Genomic DNA, 20729 nt, shown 5'->3' with positions numbered 1-20729 from the left:
GAGAGAGTATCACTTAAGTAATTGGTTTTCAATATATGAACCTGAGGACACACAATTAGACTGTGATAATATGCACATACATACAAATGAGCATTTATTAAATGCTGGTGGCCCTGTCAGAGGAGCAGCAGGTGGCAAGTGATGTTCAAGGTGTCAGGCCACCAGGAGGAAACTCCCTGATGGGTCAATCTTGATTGGGCAGGACCCTAAGACCCCAGACCCCAGAATGTCTTTTGCTTCTGCTCTGCCTTTACATGTTTATTGCCGTTGCCATCTTTCTCTGGTATCTGGCTCACTTCTCCCTCCCTGGCTTTTCTTAGTCTTTAAATGCTGTTCATTTGTTAATGGCCACTGCCAAGACTTATGAGTACTTGTCTCTGTGGAGACATAGGAGAGGCAGAGTAGAGCTGGGGTTCCTGCCTCCACTCAGGATCTGAGGCATCTAGAGGGCCAGTCAGGAACTGGATGCTGGGTGTGGCTAGGATCAGTCAGGCATCCTCTGCTGCAGTGAGCAGGAACCCAGTGGCCAGGTGGGATTCCTGGGCAGACTCAGAGCCGTCTGAGGCAGCTGTAGCACACCAGTGCACAGGTGGATTGACACCGGGGCTATTTCTAGTACTGCGGCTTCTTCTGCTGTCACACGGCGCCTGGACACAGGTCTTCAAGGACTGTGTCCCCACCACATCTTCAGCAGTGAATGGTTGTCAGTCCTTTGGCTGGAGAGACAGACCTGAGGCTTGTGAGCTGGGCAGCACTGGTAGCTATGGGCAGCTCTGCACAATTTACAGCTGTCAGGCTGTGAGGCAGTGCAGGTGTGTGCTGTTAGGTTCACAGTGGCACCTGCAGGACCCTCGGCTGTCCAGTCATGGCCCAGCGAAGAAGCTTGTCCAACCATCAAGCTGCTATCTGAAACCAGTGCCAAGGCTGGCGGTCATCCTACTGGCAAACCATGCCTGCTGCCATTGTCTCCACGGCAACCATCCTCTGCTTCCATTTTGTTACCAGCTCAGCCTGAACTACCAAAAGCAGGCAAAGGAAGGCCACTCAAGTGGAGTCTTTACTAGACCTATGCTGCAACACCAAGGGAGATGGTGCGGGAGAGAGCCCAGACAATTCTGTGCGATCCTAAGCCACCTACTTACATAGGCCGAGAAGGGGGTGCTTAGACTAATCACAGCCTTGACACCTGTTGTAGTAGCCCCTCCCCCGGGGGGTGGGCCCCTCTCTTGAACAAGGTGAAAGTGGTTATCTAAGCTAGCGATGGCAGAAAGCCTGGAGCATGCTGTTTCTAACAGCCTTGGCAGAGGCCGCGCCTTCCAGAGCCAGGGAAATCAGCACACTGCAATCTTTTGTGTATTGTGTCAAGGGTTCCCAGTATTCCAGATGGCCAGTGCTGGCATAAGGGGAGTCAGGTGACTTAGAGTCCTTTTGTTCAAGGCACTTCAGGCTGCCTAGGCGTGCTAGAACTATTCATTAGGCAGTCAAATGGCCCCATTCCCCGTGCTGGTGCTTGTTTATAGGAAAACAAACATAAACAGTGCTTACAAACATAAATGAAAGAACTTAATATCAGTAGTGATTTTTTTTTTTTTAGATTTCAATAATTTGTTGTTGGTGGTGTTTTTTTTTTTTTTTGTTTTGTTTTGATTTCAAGACAGAGTTTCTCTGTAGCTTTGGAGCCTGTCCTTGAACTCACTCTGTATACCAAGCTGGCCTCGAATTCACAGAGATCCACCTGTCTCTGCCTCCCGATTAAAGGTGTGTGCCGCCACTACTTAGCATTCGATGGTGATTTAACAATGCTTCAGACCTGCTGAGTGTCCAAGGACAGGTGGGTCCCCGTCTCTCAGCCCAACGAAGGACAAGCACGTAAGACACTGTGTGCAACTCAGCAACCACAGTTGACTGAGAAGTGGGGCTTCTGCATCTCATATGGCACTGTGACCTCAGTCGCAAAGGCCTGTCAGCAGGTCAGGCTCTGCTCAGCTACTGCACGGCTGCCTTTGGTGGCTTGGGTGAGACTGCTCCCCACAGGCTCTGATGGCTGAATACTGGGTCCTAGTTAGGTCTAAGAGGTGTCACTTACTGGAGGAGGTGTCACTAGGGACAGGCTTTGGGATTCCAAGGACACACATCATTTGGCTTATTGTCTCTGCTTACAGTCTGGGGAAAGTGAGCTCTCAGCTTGTTGTTCTTACATTTCCCTGCTGTGGCGTACTTTAACCCTCTGGAATTGCACGTCCAAATAAGCCCCTCCTTCTGTCAGTTGCCTTGGTCACGGGGTTTTATCATAGCCTCAGGGAACTGCCTCACTGAGGAATTCTGCCCCCAGCTTGTGGAGGAGCCTGACTTCTGCCAGCTACAGCCCAGAGTGGTGGGAGTGATGGGCAGGTGAAATGTTTTGATAACATAAGCCATTTCTAACTGTTGCTTTCCTTCCCCTCCCTCTCTGGAGCACTGTCTTCCCTGCTCCCTGGCCACCCCACTCCCTTCTGCCCATGTTTGTCTCTGAAATTTGCACTGTCTCAGTGGGGAATCACGGAGACAGAGGGTCCATGAAGTGGCACCTCGTTTAGACACGTGTTGGGCCTACATGGACAATGCTTAGACACCCACTCACATATTCACACATGTGCTGTGCACGAGAAGGGGGCAGTCCCCACATGCCTCTCTAGCTTTTTGAGGGTGAGTGAGTGGTCAAGGCATTGTAGTTTTGTATTGTCTTCCTTCTCCGTGGTGAGAGAATTAAAAATAAGGCTAGCCCTCTAGTTCAGGAAAGGGGTCTCTCCCATCCCTGCCTCTATCCCAGACCCCTACTCCCTCCCTTGCAGCAGAGAGACTGCCCCTCCGCTCCAGCCTTCCTGCTGGTGAGCAGATTTTTGCTGAGGTGAATTCGGACCTTGTTTATTTTCCCATCTGTGATGCGGCTGCATATCCACTAAATCTCTCATTGTGCCCAGCCCACAATGTCTGATAAGTTTTGGGAGTCTGATTGATTTGGGATCCGCCTGTCAATTTTTTTGTTTTGTTGCCAAAAGAAAGGCTAAATGAACACTAAAATGTTTTGCTTTCCATAAATAAAAATGTGCAATAAAAGGTCAATTAAAACCACAGAAAATGGCAAAACCAATATGCAGTGAGCCAGAGTTAAAGTCAGTGAGGGTAAGTGCAGACATTATAAACAAATGAGATAAAAGGACGGGAGGAAAGAAGAGGATCAAAGCTAAAGAAACAAATCAGAGAAGCAGAATGTTATGAAAGAGAAGACACAAAGTCAAGGATGTTAGCAAAACTTATATTAGAAAACAAAATTACAATGAGAAAGCCAGTAATCATAAATGAAGGGGAATATAAAGTCAAGACCTTGGACTTTCCACAAGGCAGGGAACCCTGACTGCTCTTCAGACTGGAGAGGGAGGGGGAGAGGAGTAGGGGGAGGGGGAGAGGAATGAGAGGAGGGGGAGGAAAATGGGAGGCTGTGAGGAGGAGGAAATTTTTTTTTCAATAAAAATTTTTTAAAAAAGTCAAAACATAAAGCTTTTTTAAAAACAACAAAAACCCAACAAGATAGTCAAACTAGTTCTAAAAGTGTACCAAAAACACACACACAAAAAAACAAAAAAAAAAAACGGAGAAACAGAAGGAAGGGATATGGGGGTGGGGTGGGAGACAATGGCTGCTCAATAATTTAAGTGTACATTGGTCAAATGCATGAAGGGGAGTGACAGACAAAAGTATTTTTAATTCAAAAAGTAAAAACACTACCAAAAATAATTTTGTTTGTTTTCAAGAAACTTAAATACGAGCTGAAGTAACTGGAGACTGCTCTGTGCAGGGGGGATCAGCTGACCTGTCTTCCCTGTGGCTGCTGGCTCATGTCTACCCAGGCTGTCTTCACTTTGGGGGAGCCTCTTGTTGTGTATCAGGAGCCCCTATTGGCTACACTCAGCTCTGTGATGTGTAGACTGAGCAGGCTCTCCTATCCTCCCTCAGGATCACCAGTTCCTCACTCCCTCCTAGCTGACGATCCAGCTGGGGTTGCCTCCCAAGAGTTAGAAGTGTTGGAAGCAAGCACACATTAAGATCCGTGAACACTTGAACCCCAGAACCTTACACACAGGAAAGGTTTTGCGAACAGCCAAGGGTTACAGAATGTAAGGGCTTGCTCCAGGACTCACCACCAATACTCACCTATGTGCAACAGAATGGGATTCCACAGTAGCAGCTGGACTGTAACTGCCAAGTCTAGTAAGCTGTGGGCATCCCACACAGGACCCTCAGGAAGCCCAGGCCCTGCCTTCACTCGGCTATTGGTGTAGAGGAAGGAGGGAGACCATGCTGGCATCTATCCAATACCCTCTCTAAAGAAATCACTTTATTCATGTGGTAATGAAGTAGCTTTGTGTGTGGTTACAGAAATTTGTGAAACTATAAAAATGTTACAATTATGAGACACTGAGGAATGTAACTAAATATAACATTTAAAACTATTTATAAAATACCGACCCTTACAAGTATATCTCATTATTTACATTTTTTTTATTTTCATAAAAACTTAAGTTTGTTTGAACCATTTCTCACTAGTACACTTTACATTAATTAATACCATCGAGATGAGAGTCCTCTCAGGTATGATTTCATTCATTTTTAAAAGTCAAACAAAAAACTTGATTTCAGTGAGAAAAATAATGTATACGTAAAAGACAAAGACAAGCTCAGCAGTCATGATCAGCCACCATATCTTTTCTTGAGTTCTTCAAGAGAATCCTTCAATTCTGATTTTTCTAAGTGATTGAATAATACATCTGTGACTGAAAAAGAAAAGAGATTGTATATCACTCTCACATTTAAAAAAACTATGCAAAACATAAATTCAAGAGATTATTTTAGGGAGCTGGAGAGATGGCTCAGTGGTTAAGAGCATTGCCTGCTCTTCCAAAGGTCCTGAGTTCAATTCCCAGTAACCACATGGTGGCTCACAACCATCTGTAAAGAGGTCTGGCGCCCTCTTCTGGCCTTCAGGCATACACACAGACAGAATATTGTATACATAATAAATAAATAAATAAATATTTTAAAAAAAAAGAGATTATTTTAACCTGTCAAATCCAGAGATTTTAACCTGTCAAATAAAAGCAATAATAACATTTTTCATAAATTCTAGTTTATAGATTTAAAAAGCTAATATGAAAAGAATACAGCAATCCAGTATTTCTTTCTAAAGTATTTTGCTACCAGTATAAATTTCCCTTACATCCTTGATGACATTAATCTAAGCAGTCCACACTCAACACTTGGCAAACGACAGTCCATGCTTCTCAACACTAAACTGGGACAAACCGTCACTTGACAGTGGTAATAAAGCAGGCCACTGGAGCTGATGTTTCTGAAGGCTTAGTTAGAGCAGAGTGACTGCACCTGCTTCCACGTCTCACTCAGCAGACAGCAGAGACCAACCAAGACCCTGCTGGTAGGGTGACCTGAAGAACCAGCTCAGGCTCAGAGCACACCCTGAACTTAGGCTGCTGGAGGGAAAGACACTCACGTCCTATGTCCCGGCACTAAGGCCTAGGGAGGAGGCACAATTTCTGCTCTCATGGAGCTTTCCTTCTGAGAAGGGAAATAATGCATAAGCAGGGAGAGGAGACAGAGAAGGGGATGAACAGTGGAAGGCAGGAAGTTATTCCATCAGAGCTGATGGCAATGAAGTGACAACAGAATGAAGTGGTGAAGACATGGGAGGAGGTACTCAAGACCGAAGAAACACAGGCCTCCAGGGAAAAGCCTGGCAAGACGGCTCAGCAGATGGAGTACTTGCCATGCAAGCCTGATGACCTGAGTTCAACCCCAGGACCCACATCAAGATGGAAGGAAAGAACCTACTCCAAACGCTGTCTTCTGAGCTATACAGGCGCACAGGCGTGTACACACACACTGGTGATAACAAAAGCTGTCTTCTGAGCTATACAGGCACACAGGTGTGTACACACACACTGGTGATAACAAAAGCTGTCTTCTGAGCTATACAGACACACAGGTGTGTACACACACACTGGTGATAACAAAAGCTGTCTTCTGAGCTATACAGGCGCACAGGTGTGTACACACACTGGTGATAACATGATGGAGATAATTTTTAAAATGCAAAGCTCTGTTGTGATTTTTAAAAATGACAAAATAAAGTCTTCTAGAATAGTAATAATAGCAATACTGTCTAGGAATTTGAGAGAAATGTTTCTGATGAGCTAAAACAGAGGGCTGGGGATGTGTTTCAGCTGGCAGAGTGCCTCACCGTCATGAAGCCCTGGGTTCAACAGGAGCCAAAGGTTGTGGTGACATACACCTAAAATCCTGAGATAGTGACAGGAGGTCACAAGGTCAAGGTCATCCTTAGCTACAAGTGAATAAAGGCTAGCCTGAGATATGTTAAAACCTGTCTCAAAACAAAGGAAAAATAACAATTTTTTACTCCATGACTCATTCTCTTTAGTGAATTAACATCACTATTTACTAGGCTCCATAAAGCTGTAAGGCCAGTTTGGTTCTGACATACTTTCTCTTCACATAAATCCAGAATGACTGTTTATACTCAGTTGAGTTCTGAATATTCCAAAGGCTTCTCTGTTTTCTATCCAAATATTAGAAAGAGAAAGAAAGAAAGAAAGAAAGAAAGAAAGAAAGAAAGAAAGAGAGACAGAAGGAAGGAAGGAAGGAAGGAAGGAAGGAAGGAAGGAAGGAAGGAAGGAAGGAAGGAAGGAAGGAAGGAAAAAACAGAGTCTGAGGCTATGGCTCAATAGATAAAGCACTTGCCAGATATTCTTAGGACCAGATCCCCAGTGCCCACATGAAGCTAGACACTGTGGTGAACAGGAGACAGCAGAGACAGAAGAATCCCCTGTCAGTCCGAGGGCTGGCTAGCCTAGTGTATGCAGCAGCACACAAGAGACCCTGCCTCAAACGAGATGGAAGACAAGAACTGGTACCAAAGGCTGTCCTCAGACAACCCACATTTGTACAAGTATCAACACACACACTAAGCACACTCTTACACTAACATAAAAATATTCTTAATTATTTAAAATTCTTTTTAAAAGACAAAACAGAAACTTTTAAGTTAAATTTCTTTTTTTTTAAAGATTCATTTTATGTGTATGAGTGTTTTACCTGTATGCACATATGTGCGCCATGTATGTGCCGGGTACCCAGAGTCAGAAGAGGGCATCACAGCCTATTAACTGGAGTTACAGACAGTTGTCAGCCACCATGCGGGTGCTGGGAGCTGCTCAAGTCCTCAAGAGCAAGCAGTGCCCTTAACCACTGAACCATCTCTCCAATCCTAACTACTTTTTACTCCCTGCTTGTTCATCCTGCCTCGTCCTCCAGAAGGCTGAGATCACAGTGCACGCCCACACACTCAGCTGAGAGCGTCGACACCAGAGTACAGACTGAGACCCCTGTGTGTCACAACTAGAAACAAGGACCTAAGATGAGCTCACAGGTGCTTAGTGCAGGGAGCACTGAAGATACTGCTGATTTTCTCAAAACAGGGTTTTTGTGTGTAGTTCTGCCTGTCCTGGAACTTGCTGTGTAGACCTGGCTTGTGTCTGACTCAGAGATCCACCTGCCACTGGCTCCCACATGCTGGTATTAAAGGCGTGCACCACCACTTCTAGCTTTTGCACTCAGGAGGCAGAGGCAGGTGGATCTCTAAGTTCGAGGCCAGCCTGGTCTACAGAGCTAGTTCCAGGACAATCAGAGCTACACAGAACACCTTGTCTTGAAAAACAGACAAAAAGCACATTCTTTTAATTGAGTGATTTATCTTTTGCCTAAAAACAGAAATAGACCGCCAAACGCTGAGAACTGAAACTTTATAGAGTTTAACTGTTATGCCACCCAGCAATACAAACAAGGATGAGAATTCAGGGTCATCATGCCCCTCTTGACCCCAACTAGAACCCAGCTGCACTGCACGCTCTGAATGCTACTGCTGTGACTATCCAGGCCTCCAGCACATGCTGACCCCACGCCTTTGGCTAACTAACTTCTGCACTTAGAATTCAGCTGAAATTAAACACTCAGGGAGGGAGCCCCTCAGAATGCATGAGACACACCCTGTACCCAGTTCTGTGGCAGGAGTCTCTGCATGCCCCACAACAGCAGAATTCAATCTTGATACAACTGGGGACAGCCTGGGCTCAAAGCTCCAATATGGTTCCTTAACTCTGTAACCTTCATAAACACCTTTAACCCCTGCCCCCCATGCCTTGGCTTCCTGTTAGGAAATGATAATAGTATCTACATTTGAAAGTACGGCCAAGAGCTACAGTTTTAACTCTATGGAATCCAGCTACACATCAATTAACTTAATTACAAGCATCTATAGATGACTGCATGTATCTTGTACATGGTAAGCAGCTAGTAGTAAAACAGCAGCAGAGGAGGGTGAGGAGCTGCGGGACAGCTCTCTTAGAACTTACTCTTCCTCTCGGGTCCTGACATGAACATCACTGCCATGTCAAACCTCTTCAGCTGAGAAAGCCTCTGTAAGATTTCAAAGATGAGAGATGGCTTTTCCTTCCTGAAACAGTCCAAACGTGAACACAAATCATCAGTTATAGGCAGGCATTTTTTTCCTAATAACAAATTCTTCACTTTCCCTTGAGGTAAATCAGTCTCTCTCTGTCTCTGTCTCCGTCTCTCTCTCTCTCTCTCTCTAGATATAGATATTTGTTTTGTTTTTCAAGATGGGGTTTCTCTGTGAAACAGTTCTAGCTGTACTAATAACTCTCTCTTTAGACGAGGCTAGCCTGGAACTCAGAGATTCGCCTGCCTCTGCCTCCTGGGTATTGGGATTAAAGGTGTGCATCACCACCGCCCGACTGTAAATCTGTATCTTAAAGGGATACAGCATGTGCTACTGCTGTCTCTCACACAGGGTACTTTTTATTCTACTTCTCTCTAAAAAGAGGTCTGCCCCCATAGACTCTGCCTTCTTCCTGGTTTGTTCTTGTCATCTCTTCGCTTCTGTAAGAGTAAATCTTACTAGGAACTGAATGTTGTTATGGACAAGATATTAGGATCAAAGTGAATGAACTTTCCAGATCACTGGACATAACATTACAAAGTGAGAAGACAACTAAAAGATTCAACTTACTCAATGTAAAAGTCATGTAAAATTTTAATGATTTGATTGAATACATCTGGATCTAGGTTTTTCTGAAACAACTTCGGATACAAAGATGGTTCGATTTTCTTGGAAAAAGAAGAGTTAGAAAGTTGAATTGCAACCACACTCATAGTACGTGTATTATATAATATTTCTTCATGTAAAATATTATGAATAATTACTAGACACTAATATTTAATGAGAAATAGTGAGGTTTTACTTAAACACAGCTCTGAAAGAAGAATGGACACAAGATAATCACGGCTCTTAGCTAGAGAGATGCTCATGGTTAAGAGTACTTCCTGCTCATGCGAAGGACACAGATTCAGTTCCCTGTACCATCCCACAACTGCCTATGACTCCAGTACTCATATGTATACACATATGCACATGTACATAATTAAAAATTATAAATCGTTAGAACAATCCATGAACAGAAGAGATGGGCCCTATGAGAAAGTCCCAAGCTACAACTACAAGCAGAGAGGAAGGCAGCCTGGCCTGAGATAGTGCCTGAAGTGACCGTTCACTGTGAAAGTGTAAGGCAGCGTCACTACACCTGAAGACTGTACTAATCTATGATTTGCTAAATTCATGCAATTTGACTTATTTTGAGACAAATAAAAGCTCGCTTTCAGGAAAATAAATGCCCAGATACCACAAGCACTGCCTGACACACAAAAGACACTCAAGGATTGCAATTTTCCTCCCCACTCTTGGAAGATAAAATATTAAAGCTTAGACTTTCATATTGAAGTCTGATATGAAATTAGACTTTAAGTCATTGTAGGCCCTGGAATTTCATACACAGTTCACTTCCCTGATTACAACATGTCCAGCAGTCTGTCCAGGACAATGCACGCCAGGCAAGGGAGAAGCATTTTATGCAGTTTCATTACACAAAACAGCATTGCTACAGCAACCAGAAGAAAGTCTCTGACCTGCACCCAGGGGCGCTGTTGGCTCCCTCCACTCACCTTTAAATACTGATACAACATATCTGGGGAACTTCTCAGCTGTCTAAAGTCAGACTCGAGCTGGAAGGAGTTGGCAGGAACTGGAGGCAGAACAGCAGTGGCAAACTGATCCAGTGTCTGCTCTACCTTCACAGAGGTCTTCTCATTGAAAGACTGGCCCAGGTCCCGCTTCAAATCAGCCTGTGGTCTGGAGTATTTTAGAGCATTAGGCAACCAGTTAAAGAAGCAGCAGCCAAAATCCAAAAAAGGAAAGAGCAACAGGAAACTTCTAACTTCTGGTTTTGCTAATATTGTGTTTCCTATCTGCATTCTGACAATGTTCAATTCTTTCAACATGTGTGTGTACACACAACATGTATCTTTACAATGTTTTTGTGTGTGTCCCTATCCTTACAAATCTTCACATTCTGGCTATACAATGGCTGTAATCAACTGCTAGGTCATGAGTTAGGCCATTCTTTGAGAATATCATTTTTATCTAGTACAACTCAGCCTTTCAGAAATCTGAATTTCAGCTTCAAGATATTTGAGAAAGGATTTCTTCTCTTTAAAGCCACCTTTGAACAGCATTCTTGAACAATCATACACTATTTTAAATAAACTACTAAAGTTTAATGTTGAAAATAGACAAACTTTGTGTTTACTGAGTGGCAATATAAGACTAACCAGTAGCCCAAGCCAGCCCAGTGGGTTTGTGTCTTCTCTACTGTCAGTAGGAAAATGATATGACATTTTTGTACACATATCATTACACTGTGTTTTAATCCACCCCACTCCCACACCACCCTGTCTCTGCCTCTATCGTTGAGGTCCCTCCTCCCTGAAATAGCCTCCCTTATTTGGTTTTGACTCTCAATTCTAAACTATATCTTTAAAGAGTGCTCAGTAGTCTTCAGTATTGATGGATATAACAATGGTAACATTTTAACTTTTTGTTTGTTTGTTTTTTTGAGACAGAGTCTTTCTGTGTAGCCCTGGCTATCCTGGAACTGTTCTGTAGACCAGGATGGCCTCAAACTCAAAGATCAACTCTTCATTTTTTTTATGATACTTACACTTCTATCAAATACTCAATCTCATAATCTCTCTCTCTTTCTCATACACACACACACACACACCAGTAGAACAGAAGTAGAACAACAGCTATTACTGACATTCTAGAGAAGAAAATAAGAAAAATCAATTTGATCAAGAATCAAGTCAGGCAGTGGTGGTGCACGCCTTTATTCTCAGCACTCAGGAGACAGAGGCAGGCAGATCTCTGTGAGTTGGAGGACAGCTGGTCTACAGAGTGAGTTCCAGGACAGCCAGGACTACACAAAGAAACCCTGTCTCGATAAACCACACACACACACACAAAGAATGAAGACACTTGAACACCTCTAAATCACTTGTATTCGCTTTGGTAAAGAAATAATTATGGTTACCTAAGCAAAATCTCACACTAGAGCCTGCAGACAGCTAGCTGCTCAACATCAATGATGAGAACAAATGAGAACTCTTCTCTGTAATACCAACTGCTTGTGAAATTATCGTTATAGAGACTGTCATAACAGTAGCTACTCACTGTAGGGCCAAAGTGTCACTGATTTCTTCTATTTTCAACACTTTGGCTCTCGGAGTATCACCTGCAGGCATGGCGTCCCCCTGGTTTGAATTCTTCTTGCTTTCGGTGCCCACCGTCGCTGTTGCACTTGCTCGATTACTCTGGGGAGCAGTGACAATACTATCTGGAGAATCAACAGTCTCTATCAACTTGCCAGTTTCTTCAATAAAAATCTTCTTGAGTGCTTTCTAAAACAGTTAAAATTGATTCTTTAAATCAATATATTAAAAACTTTCCCATCCTAAGGTCACAAGTCTAAAAAGACTTGTTCTTATGGCTATGTTCTTATGGCTAATATCCCAGTTAAAAGTAAATCCAATTTGTTGGCTAGACAGATTTAGGGATATAATTCTACATCTGAGAATACAAACAATAAAAAGCTATTTGTCTACCCCCAGCACCTAAATGGTAGGCAAAGGATATATATAACACCAGTTACAAAGGTAAAAGTTCAGACTGCAAAGAGCAGGAATGGCAAAGTAGAAAGAAGGCTTCAAGGTAGCCCATGGAGAGGGAGGAGAGGTACAGACTGCCTGGGAGGGTATGAGGACAGCCAGTACAGGAACCTGTGTACAAACCAGAGTTTGGACTCTACCTTCAGGACAATAGGGAAAACCCAGAACCATCCTGACGGCATCATCAGGGCTGAGAAAGCAGCACAGGAGCACACAGGAGCCAGCACTGCGTATGAAAGTCTAGCTTGATACCCTACGCACACTCTCAAGTGTGTGACAGCTGGATAAGCCCAGTCCAGGATACACATCTGCAAACCACATTTACAAGCCTGGTGGGGGTTACCCAAAATGGTTTTTCCAGTTTAATAACATTCACTACTGATCAAGAAAGAGCCAAACAGGCAGAGTTGCTCTTGCTTCTGCTGCTATGATGTCTTTTCCAGACCAGCTGCCCTGAAGCTTCCAGCCAATTTGTCAGAGTGCTGGAACCACAGCCACACATCCCCAAATCCAGCTTTTCACATGGAATTCAGGGCCTGAACCTGAGTCAAAGAGCCTGCTTTCCCCTACCTAGCCATCTTCCTGGCCCGACTGTCCATTTTTGTTTGTATCATTTTAATCTTACATCTATCTAATGGGAGGGGTCATGTGGAAGACAGAAGACATCTTATAAGTCAGTTCTCTCCTCCACAATGTGAACCCCAGAGATGGAACTGAGCAAGTCAGGCTTGGTGACAAGTGCTCCACCCACTGGGCCATCTCATTGGTGCTTTGTTTTGTTTTTTGTTATATTTGTTTTGTTTTTTAGTTTTTGCCTTATTTTAGCATTTACAATTTTATACTGCCAGTTATATGGTAACCTGTGTTTCACTGGAAAAAGCATTTATGTCTGTATTTTCTCTCTAAACCTAATACACAGTATTTTCTCTGCTTTCCATATCTCCAACACTCTCCTCATTCTTTACCTCCTCTTTTCTGCTTTCCCACTCCCCCTCAATCACTACTTAAACGCGGATACCCTTAGCTCTGAAACAAAAGTACCATAAACTACATTTTCTCCAACCAATACCCCAGTGGTCTCTCTGACTCTAATCATAGTAAAATGCCAAGTATGTTAGCCTTCTCCTGAACATAACTTCAAGCAAAGACAATCCATCCTGATGAACAAAATCAATTGGGGAAAACTAAAATCCAAAGAACACATACATCCCAAATGATACACAAACACAAAGAAAGAAATACCAAAGCCATGAAAGCATTCCACTGTGGCACACTCCCACCAAGCTGACACTTTCTGGGTAAGAAAAACAGAGATGATGAGATACCTGAAATGCCAGAAAAAAACTTGAGTTCTACCCCAAACAGGACTGATGACCATATAAGGGACCCAAAGAAAAAGATAAGGAAATCAATTCAGGACATAGACAAGAAGTTACCAAAGTAAGTGAAATAATTCATAACTTAAAGGAAAGATTCAACAAGTAAGCTGATACTAAAAAGGAACCAAATGGGAATTTAAGAAATGGAAGAATCAATAGATTAAAACACATCAGAAAGCATCATCAATGGACAATACTAAACAAAATTTCAGAGATGGAGGACAAAGTTGAGCCAATAACACAATATAAAAATTTCTTTATATAAGAAAAATATGTAAAAATGTATAAATGAAATGTAAGTTCCTCTAGAATGAATTCTCCCTAATTTTGTCAATAATTCTATGAGGCATTTATTAAGAGTATTGACTAGGTACACCAAGAGTTTCCAACATTTTACGTTTACTAGTACAAAGTTTGTTTCCAATTCTAATCCGGTAACAATGATATTTGTTGTAAGGAGGCCACTTGTTGGTTCCCAGCTGCTCAGCCCCGAAATAATCACACAGAAACTATATTATTTAAAACACTGCTTGGCCCATTAGCTCTAACTTCTTATTGGCTAACTCTTACATATTTACTTAATCCATTTCTATTAATCTGTGTATCACCACGTTGCTGTGGCTTAGTCTCTGGCGGGGCTACATGGCTTCTCCCTAACTCTGCCTCCTTTCTCCCAGCATTCAGTTTAGCTTTCCCCACCTATCTACCCTATCAGGCCAAACCAGTTTCTTTATTAACCAGTGGTATTGACAGCAGACAGAGGGGAATCCCACATCAGATACTCAAGGGCAGGGAGAAATGAAAGCGCAGTACTCACAGGTGGCCCACGGTGAGGTGGATTATCCACAGCGTTTATCACATTGTGTCTTTGTGTAGAGTCAAGAAAGACTTCATCCCAATGCCCTCTCTCAATTAATTCCTTGAAAATAAATTTATAATAGCTATCAAATATTCTTAAGTTAATTATGTAACTAATAAATTTATGTACCAGATGTCATAATGATATTTTGGTGAAGAAATATACTACCTTTTTAATTTTGGAAAGTTCGGTGATGGCCTGCGTATTTCCAGGTTCCAGAAGTAATACAGTTTCAAAGTCTAGTGGGTATTTTAAAAAGCAACAAAATAGTGAAATTACTTTATGACATTCAAAACACAACATCTTTCATTAATAATCCCTTTATTTTATTTATTCATTTTGGCTTTTTGCAACAGGCACTTGCATAGTTCAGGCTGTTCTCAAACCAGCTACACAGTCAAAGATAACCTGAACCCCTAATCATCCTACTTCTATCACCTGAGTGCTGCTATGAGCATGTCACCACAGCCGACAGAAATCTCACTGCTGCCCAGTGAGCTCTACTTCAGACACTAAGGAACAGGCAGGCAACAGTAAGAACAAGTGTCTGTTCAGCTGCTCTAGTGGTTTCACAGGGATTCCAGGGAACTCTTACCACAACCCTGGTTTACAGATGATACAAAGAGAACACTGAATTTAACCACAGCTCACACTTAACAGATGATGGAGTAACTTCCCTACGAGACTACCATATCCTGGATTATTACTCAGTGCTTAAAAGGCAATAAAGCAAGGTGCGGCTACACACACATGTAACCCCGGTACTTGGGAAGCAGAGGACTGCTATGAGTTCACACCTATCCAGGACTACATACCAAATGCTAGGCCAGCTAGGGCTAATATAGCAAGACCGTCTCTCAAACACTGAAAAAACTGTTCAGTAAGAATGATTAGCAGGTAAAGGTACTTGCCACGAGCCTAACTGATCTGAGTTCTACCCCCAGGCCCCACGTGGTGGAAGGAAAGAAGTAACTCTCTGCAAGTTGGCCTCTGACCCCCGCGTGTGTGTCTGTGGCATGCATGCATGTACATATACATGTTCAATAAAATAAAATAAAATATAAAAAAAAATTAGAAAACTTTAAAAAGAGGAATGAACTTCTGCTACTTCAGCATGTGTAATGCTTAAAAACATTCTAAGTAAAAAGGACAAGACAAAAATATGGCCATGAGTCCACCTATGCAGCATCTCTAACATATTCAAACTTAGCCCAGTGTGGTGGCACATGCCTATAATCCCAGCACTCAAGAGGCTAAAGAGTTCAAATCCAGTCTGCTATATAGTAAGACCCTGTCTCAAAAACGCAGTAGTAACAGTAAAATAGTCAGGTTAACAGACACAGAAAAACAGTGATTACCATGGGCTGGCAAAGGGAAGAGTAAAATGAATAATTAGCATCTGATACACAAAGTTTAGGATGAATACAGACAGAAAGTTGCACAACACTGACAATACACTTCTACTGAAAATATACACCTCAAATGGAAAAAAGTCCAAATTTAAAACCCAGGACCACCAGGCCAGCAGGGATAGTATTGCCCACGGTAAGCTGGGCCTTCACTCACCAATTAACAATCAAGAAGTGGTAGGAGCATTTTACTCAATTGGAGGTTCCTCTCCCCAAATGACTCTGGCTTGTGTCAAGCTGAGATAAAACTAACCAGCACAGACTTCAAAGGAAACAAAAAGTGAGAAACAAGTGAAATACAAAAATGAAGAACAAAGTGCAAAATGAAACAAAAGAAGACACAAGTAGCAGAACCAAGTTAGTGTTCTGAAGAGAAAGAAAACGAAATCCCACAGGACAAGATCACAAAGAAAGAGAAAAAGAATGCTTATAAGATTGAGAAAGGATGGCAGGGTGTGGAGGCACGTGTCTTTGATTCCAGCACTGAGGAGACAGAATTAGGTAGGTATCTGTGGGTTCCAGGACTGCCAGGGCTGCTAAAAGACCCCGTCTCAAACAAAACAAAAAGAATAAGAAAGGAATCATTACAGCCCTCATGTTATTCTCAATGCCAGCTGCTGATGCCTCCTCTTCTCATTCTTGACTTCCTCGCTTTTTGTCTACAACTCACATTTTCCTTCCTTCAGTTAGTGATTAACAGAGATGTTATAGATAATCAAGCATACTATGGAAGGTGCTATTTTCAAACTCACCTTGCTCTCCGGTGTGCTTTGTGAAATTCACTATCCTTGAACTGTGAGAAGTTACAGAAATCTTTGTTTCTGCCCCTAGGAGTCTTATCAGAGTGAGTATGTGAGTTATTATAGCCTTACCTTGCTTGGCCTCAGTGATCTTGCCCAAAAATGTTCTTGCAGTTCCTCTTCTGGCAAAAGCCTTTGCATATGAACCATCTAGTGAGATAGCTTGTGTGCAGTCTCTTTCAGCTTCTTCATATCTATTGAACAAGATAAAATTACTAACTGGAAAACATGTACCTTATAGAAAACGTAATACTGGAACTGGTGAGATGACTCAGTGGATAAAGGTGCTTGTTGCCAGGCCTGAAGACCTGGATCCATTATCCACATGGTGGAAGGAAAGAATCAACTCTCACAAGTTGTCCTCTGACCTCCATGCCACATGCCATGGGGCATGCACACACAAGTCATGCATGAAAGCATAAGAGAGAGAGAGAGAGGGAGAGAGGGAGAGAGGGAGGGGGAGGAGAGAGAGAGAGAGAGAGAGAGAGAGAGAGAGAGACAGACAGACAGACAGACAGACTGAGACTGGTCTTACTATGTAGACCAGGCTGACTTAGAATTGGCTATACTTTCTCCTCAGTCTAGCATATATAATTTCAATGAACAATTCCCAAAACTGTTTGGGGGGAAAGACTATTTTCAAAATTTCTTACTCCCACTAAATCTCTGAACCATCTGGAAAGGAAGAAGAGAGTCACAGACTGTGGAAAGTCAGGGAAGGATGGAGCCCATGACCGTAGAGTAGTCTAAAGAACAGCACTGCCACTACACAGCTCTCCAGTCTCAGTGCGCAATGGGCTACATGACAATCACAACTGGCACCACTGGCTTCATGGTAAAGCTCACCAAACCCCAGAGCAGCTAACGTAAGGGAAAAACCCAGAGAAAATTAAAGGATTGCTATGTATGTGAGCTATTGCACATGGTCTGATATCTGGATGAATACTAATCAGTAATGCAAAAAGCAATCAGTTCAGACTGATTGGCGCTAGTCAAAGAGTAACAAAAGAGCATACTACTGAGTTATTTTTATATGTCTTACTTCAATATGCACCTCAAGAATAGGACCCAGATTTGTCCTGGATCCACTTTATTCAAGTACTAAAATCCTGCCTCCCATGCCTGGATACATCGTTTATATCCCAGCACCTCGACAGCTCTTCTGAAGCTAACCATTCACCAGCCTACAGTCCACAGTTTGCCTGCCTGTAGACCTCCATCACTATAGCTCCAGGTTGCCTTACTCATCTACTAGAAACCAACTACCAATACAGACTACCACCTCAAGAAACAGTATTTCTTATATAAATTAGCTAGTCTAACAACTTGAATAGCTTTTCTTTTCCTTTTTCTTCCTGTGTGTGGAATATGCGCTCCTATTTGTGCATGTGGAAGCCAGAAGTTAGTGTGAACTGTCTTTAATGATCCTCCACCTTTGTGACCCTGGAGCTCACCAACTGATAAGACTATGCTTTGGCAAATCCATGATTCCAGGGCTGGGAATACAGGTGTGTGCTGCCATGCTTTGCATGTGGGCTGTAGGGATGCGAACTCAGACTACCATGTTGGGAACTGAACCAGTTCTCCCTTTCTAGCCCACTTTCCCACCCACTCCCTAGATCTCCCTTCCCCACCCTGTCCATCTAATCAGCTCTAGCCTGACAGCTGTGGAAATCAAGCCACAGCTTGTTCCTTAAACAAAAGGTTGTGGAAGCTTAAAATACTGTACTTTATGTTCTACATTTGCCTCTAATATATAAACACCTTTCAAGTACAGGAGAAGGCTTGTGATGCTAAACTGTACTGTGCTGACCTAATACATTACTAAGGTGATTATCAACAAAAGCAATAAATCAATACAATGATACACTCACAAATACAAACAAAACCTCACCTCTGTGAAGGTATTATGTCTGACATTAGTCAAACCATTTGGGTCTTTGTCTAAAACAACGCAATCAATGGCAAGATTCATAAGCTCCCAAAAGCTGGAATAACCATTACTGGCTAATCAAGAAAAGACAAAGCTCAAGTTGTGTCTATCGGCTTAAGTGAGGTTAAAAACACAACCAACATTTCCCTCCTTAATAGCCTTCCTAACCTGGAGTCCTTTGAGGAGTCTGAAAACTTGCAAGGGGAAAAATTACATAGCCTCAGAAATCCTGAAGTGAAATTTAGCTTTCTTTCAATTACAAACAGATAATTAAGCTCACTAATAAAGCAGTACTGTAACCCTGAACCAATAAAACAGATACTATTATGTATAATACAATGTTACATTAGACCTCAAAAAGTCCTTAATGCTCATTATTATTTCAGAATCACAGCAGTAATTCAACCGACTGCTTGCCTGCATGTGACACCACCTCAAAAACAACAACAACAGACGTTTGTAGGGCTTGGAAGATGGCTCAGCAGGTAAAGGTCCTGCCCACAAGCATGATGACCTAAGTCTGATCCCCAAAATTGATATGGAAGGAGAGGCCAATTCTGCAACCTGCTCTCTGACTACACATATACCACACACACACACAATAATAAATGTAATAAAAATAATTTTTAAATAATATACAACAATATAATTACAAGTTGTATAATGTCTATTAAAAATGTAAAGATAATAAAACTCACATGATACATACTATACCACATATACACACATTCCTTGTCTCTAAATTTTACTCTCATTAACTTTAATGCAATGCTGGGGGTTGATTTATTCTTAAGTATTGCATTAAAGTTAATGAGCACATCTCTAGTGTATGAGAGGTCCTGGATTCTAACCTTAACACCAAGAAGAAAGAAAAAACTAGAAAGAAAGGAGAAAAAAGCATCAAAGACAGATGGCAAAAATACTAAATCAACTAAACTTTATTAATTGGTTAATTTAAAATGCACTCTATAGTAAATTTCACCCTGAAAGCAAAACATAATACTTACTTCTGAAGCTTCAGGTAGGCCATGGCCCTGTTAGCTGGGAGGAGGGCATTGGCACCATCGGCAGCTATCCCTCTAGTGTAACATTCAATTGCTCTCTCATACTTTCCCTCTTTGAAAAATCCATTCCCCTATTATTTGGGAGAGAGAGATGAAAATCAAAACATGCTGAAAAATTAAAATCTTAAAGAAACATACCAAATACCAATATGAAATCAGTAATTATATTATATTCCCACTGCTGACAATCTAGAGATGGAGACAGGCGAGCGAATGACATGCTGAGTAGGCTGGAGGACTGACCTAGCCACAGAAAAGCCAGGAGTGACCGCACCAGCTTGTAGCCCCTACTGTGGGAGGTGGACAAGGAGCTCAGGGGCTTGTCTACCCAGGCAGTCTAGCCAGCTTAAGCTCCAAGTTCATAAAAAAAAAAAACATGTCTCAATAATAATAATAAGATAAAGAGTAACAGAAAAAGATGATCTTTGGCCTTCACATAATCATATCCCTTACATAGATGTTACAAACATCTACTTCATGAGACATTTATTATCTATTAGAACATGGATTTCTTAAATGGTGCTATTCTCTTTTCAGCACAAAAATGCTACTATATTACTCTACAACATCATTATTGAACTAATTAAACAGTTAAGGCACAAATATTACACTAAGTCTTTACTTACATTAGAAACTGATCAAAACAGCCTACAATGGGAAAAGATCTTCACTAACCCCACATCAGACAGAGGTCTCATCTCCAAAATATACAAAGAACTCAAGAAATTGATCATCAAAAGAACAAATAATCCAATAAAAAAAAATGGAGTACAGACCTAAACAAAGAACTCTCAACAGAGGAATCTAAAATGGCTGAAAGACACTTAAGGAAATGTTCAACATCCTTAGTCATCAGAGAAATGCAAATCAAAACAACTCTGAGATTCCATCTTACACCTGTCAGAATGGCCAAGATCAAAATCACTGATGACAACTTATGCTGGAGAAGTTGTAGGGAACACTTCTGCATTGCTGGTGGGAATGCAAGCTGGTAAGCCCCTTTGGATGTCAGTGTGGAAATTTCTCAGAAAACTAGGAAACAACCTTCCTCAAGACCCAGCAATACCACTTTTGGGTA

General features: G+C 42.1%; 2 protein-coding genes across 3 annotated transcripts in view; one reads left to right on the top strand and one right to left on the bottom strand.

Moving 5' to 3' along the window:
* Pced1b (PC-esterase domain containing 1B) overlaps positions 1-20729 on the top strand; it is a 538744-nt gene that overhangs the window by 431296 nt on the left and 86719 nt on the right. The gene's annotated exons all lie outside the window — the stretch shown is intronic.
* The window catches only part of Rpap3 (RNA polymerase II associated protein 3), a 35048-nt gene continuing 18672 nt past the window's right edge, over positions 4354-20729 (bottom strand). For both annotated transcript variants that reach the window (XM_050129824.1, XM_050129833.1), the window contains exons 9-17: positions 19595-19722; positions 16727-16848; positions 14614-14684; positions 14404-14505; positions 11714-11940; positions 10147-10333; positions 9158-9255; positions 8481-8581; positions 4354-4811 (exon numbers count right to left, since the gene is read on the bottom strand). In XM_050129824.1, coding sequence (XP_049985781.1) covers positions 4729-4811; positions 8481-8581; positions 9158-9255; positions 10147-10333; positions 11714-11940; positions 14404-14505; positions 14614-14684; positions 16727-16848; positions 19595-19722 — 1119 coding nt within the window. In that variant the 3' untranslated portion in view covers positions 4354-4728. The remainder of the gene's footprint in view (positions 4812-8480; positions 8582-9157; positions 9256-10146; positions 10334-11713; positions 11941-14403; positions 14506-14613; positions 14685-16726; positions 16849-19594; positions 19723-20729) is intronic.

Source organism: Alexandromys fortis, unplaced genomic scaffold (genome assembly GCF_014885135.2).
Source record: "Alexandromys fortis isolate MF-2015 unplaced genomic scaffold, M_Fortis_MF-2015_v1.1 scaffold_28, whole genome shotgun sequence".
Lineage (NCBI taxonomy): Eukaryota > Metazoa > Chordata > Mammalia > Rodentia > Cricetidae > Alexandromys > Alexandromys fortis.
Note: the sequence above shows the minus strand (reverse complement) of the source record. Positions and strands in the feature narration are given on the sequence as shown.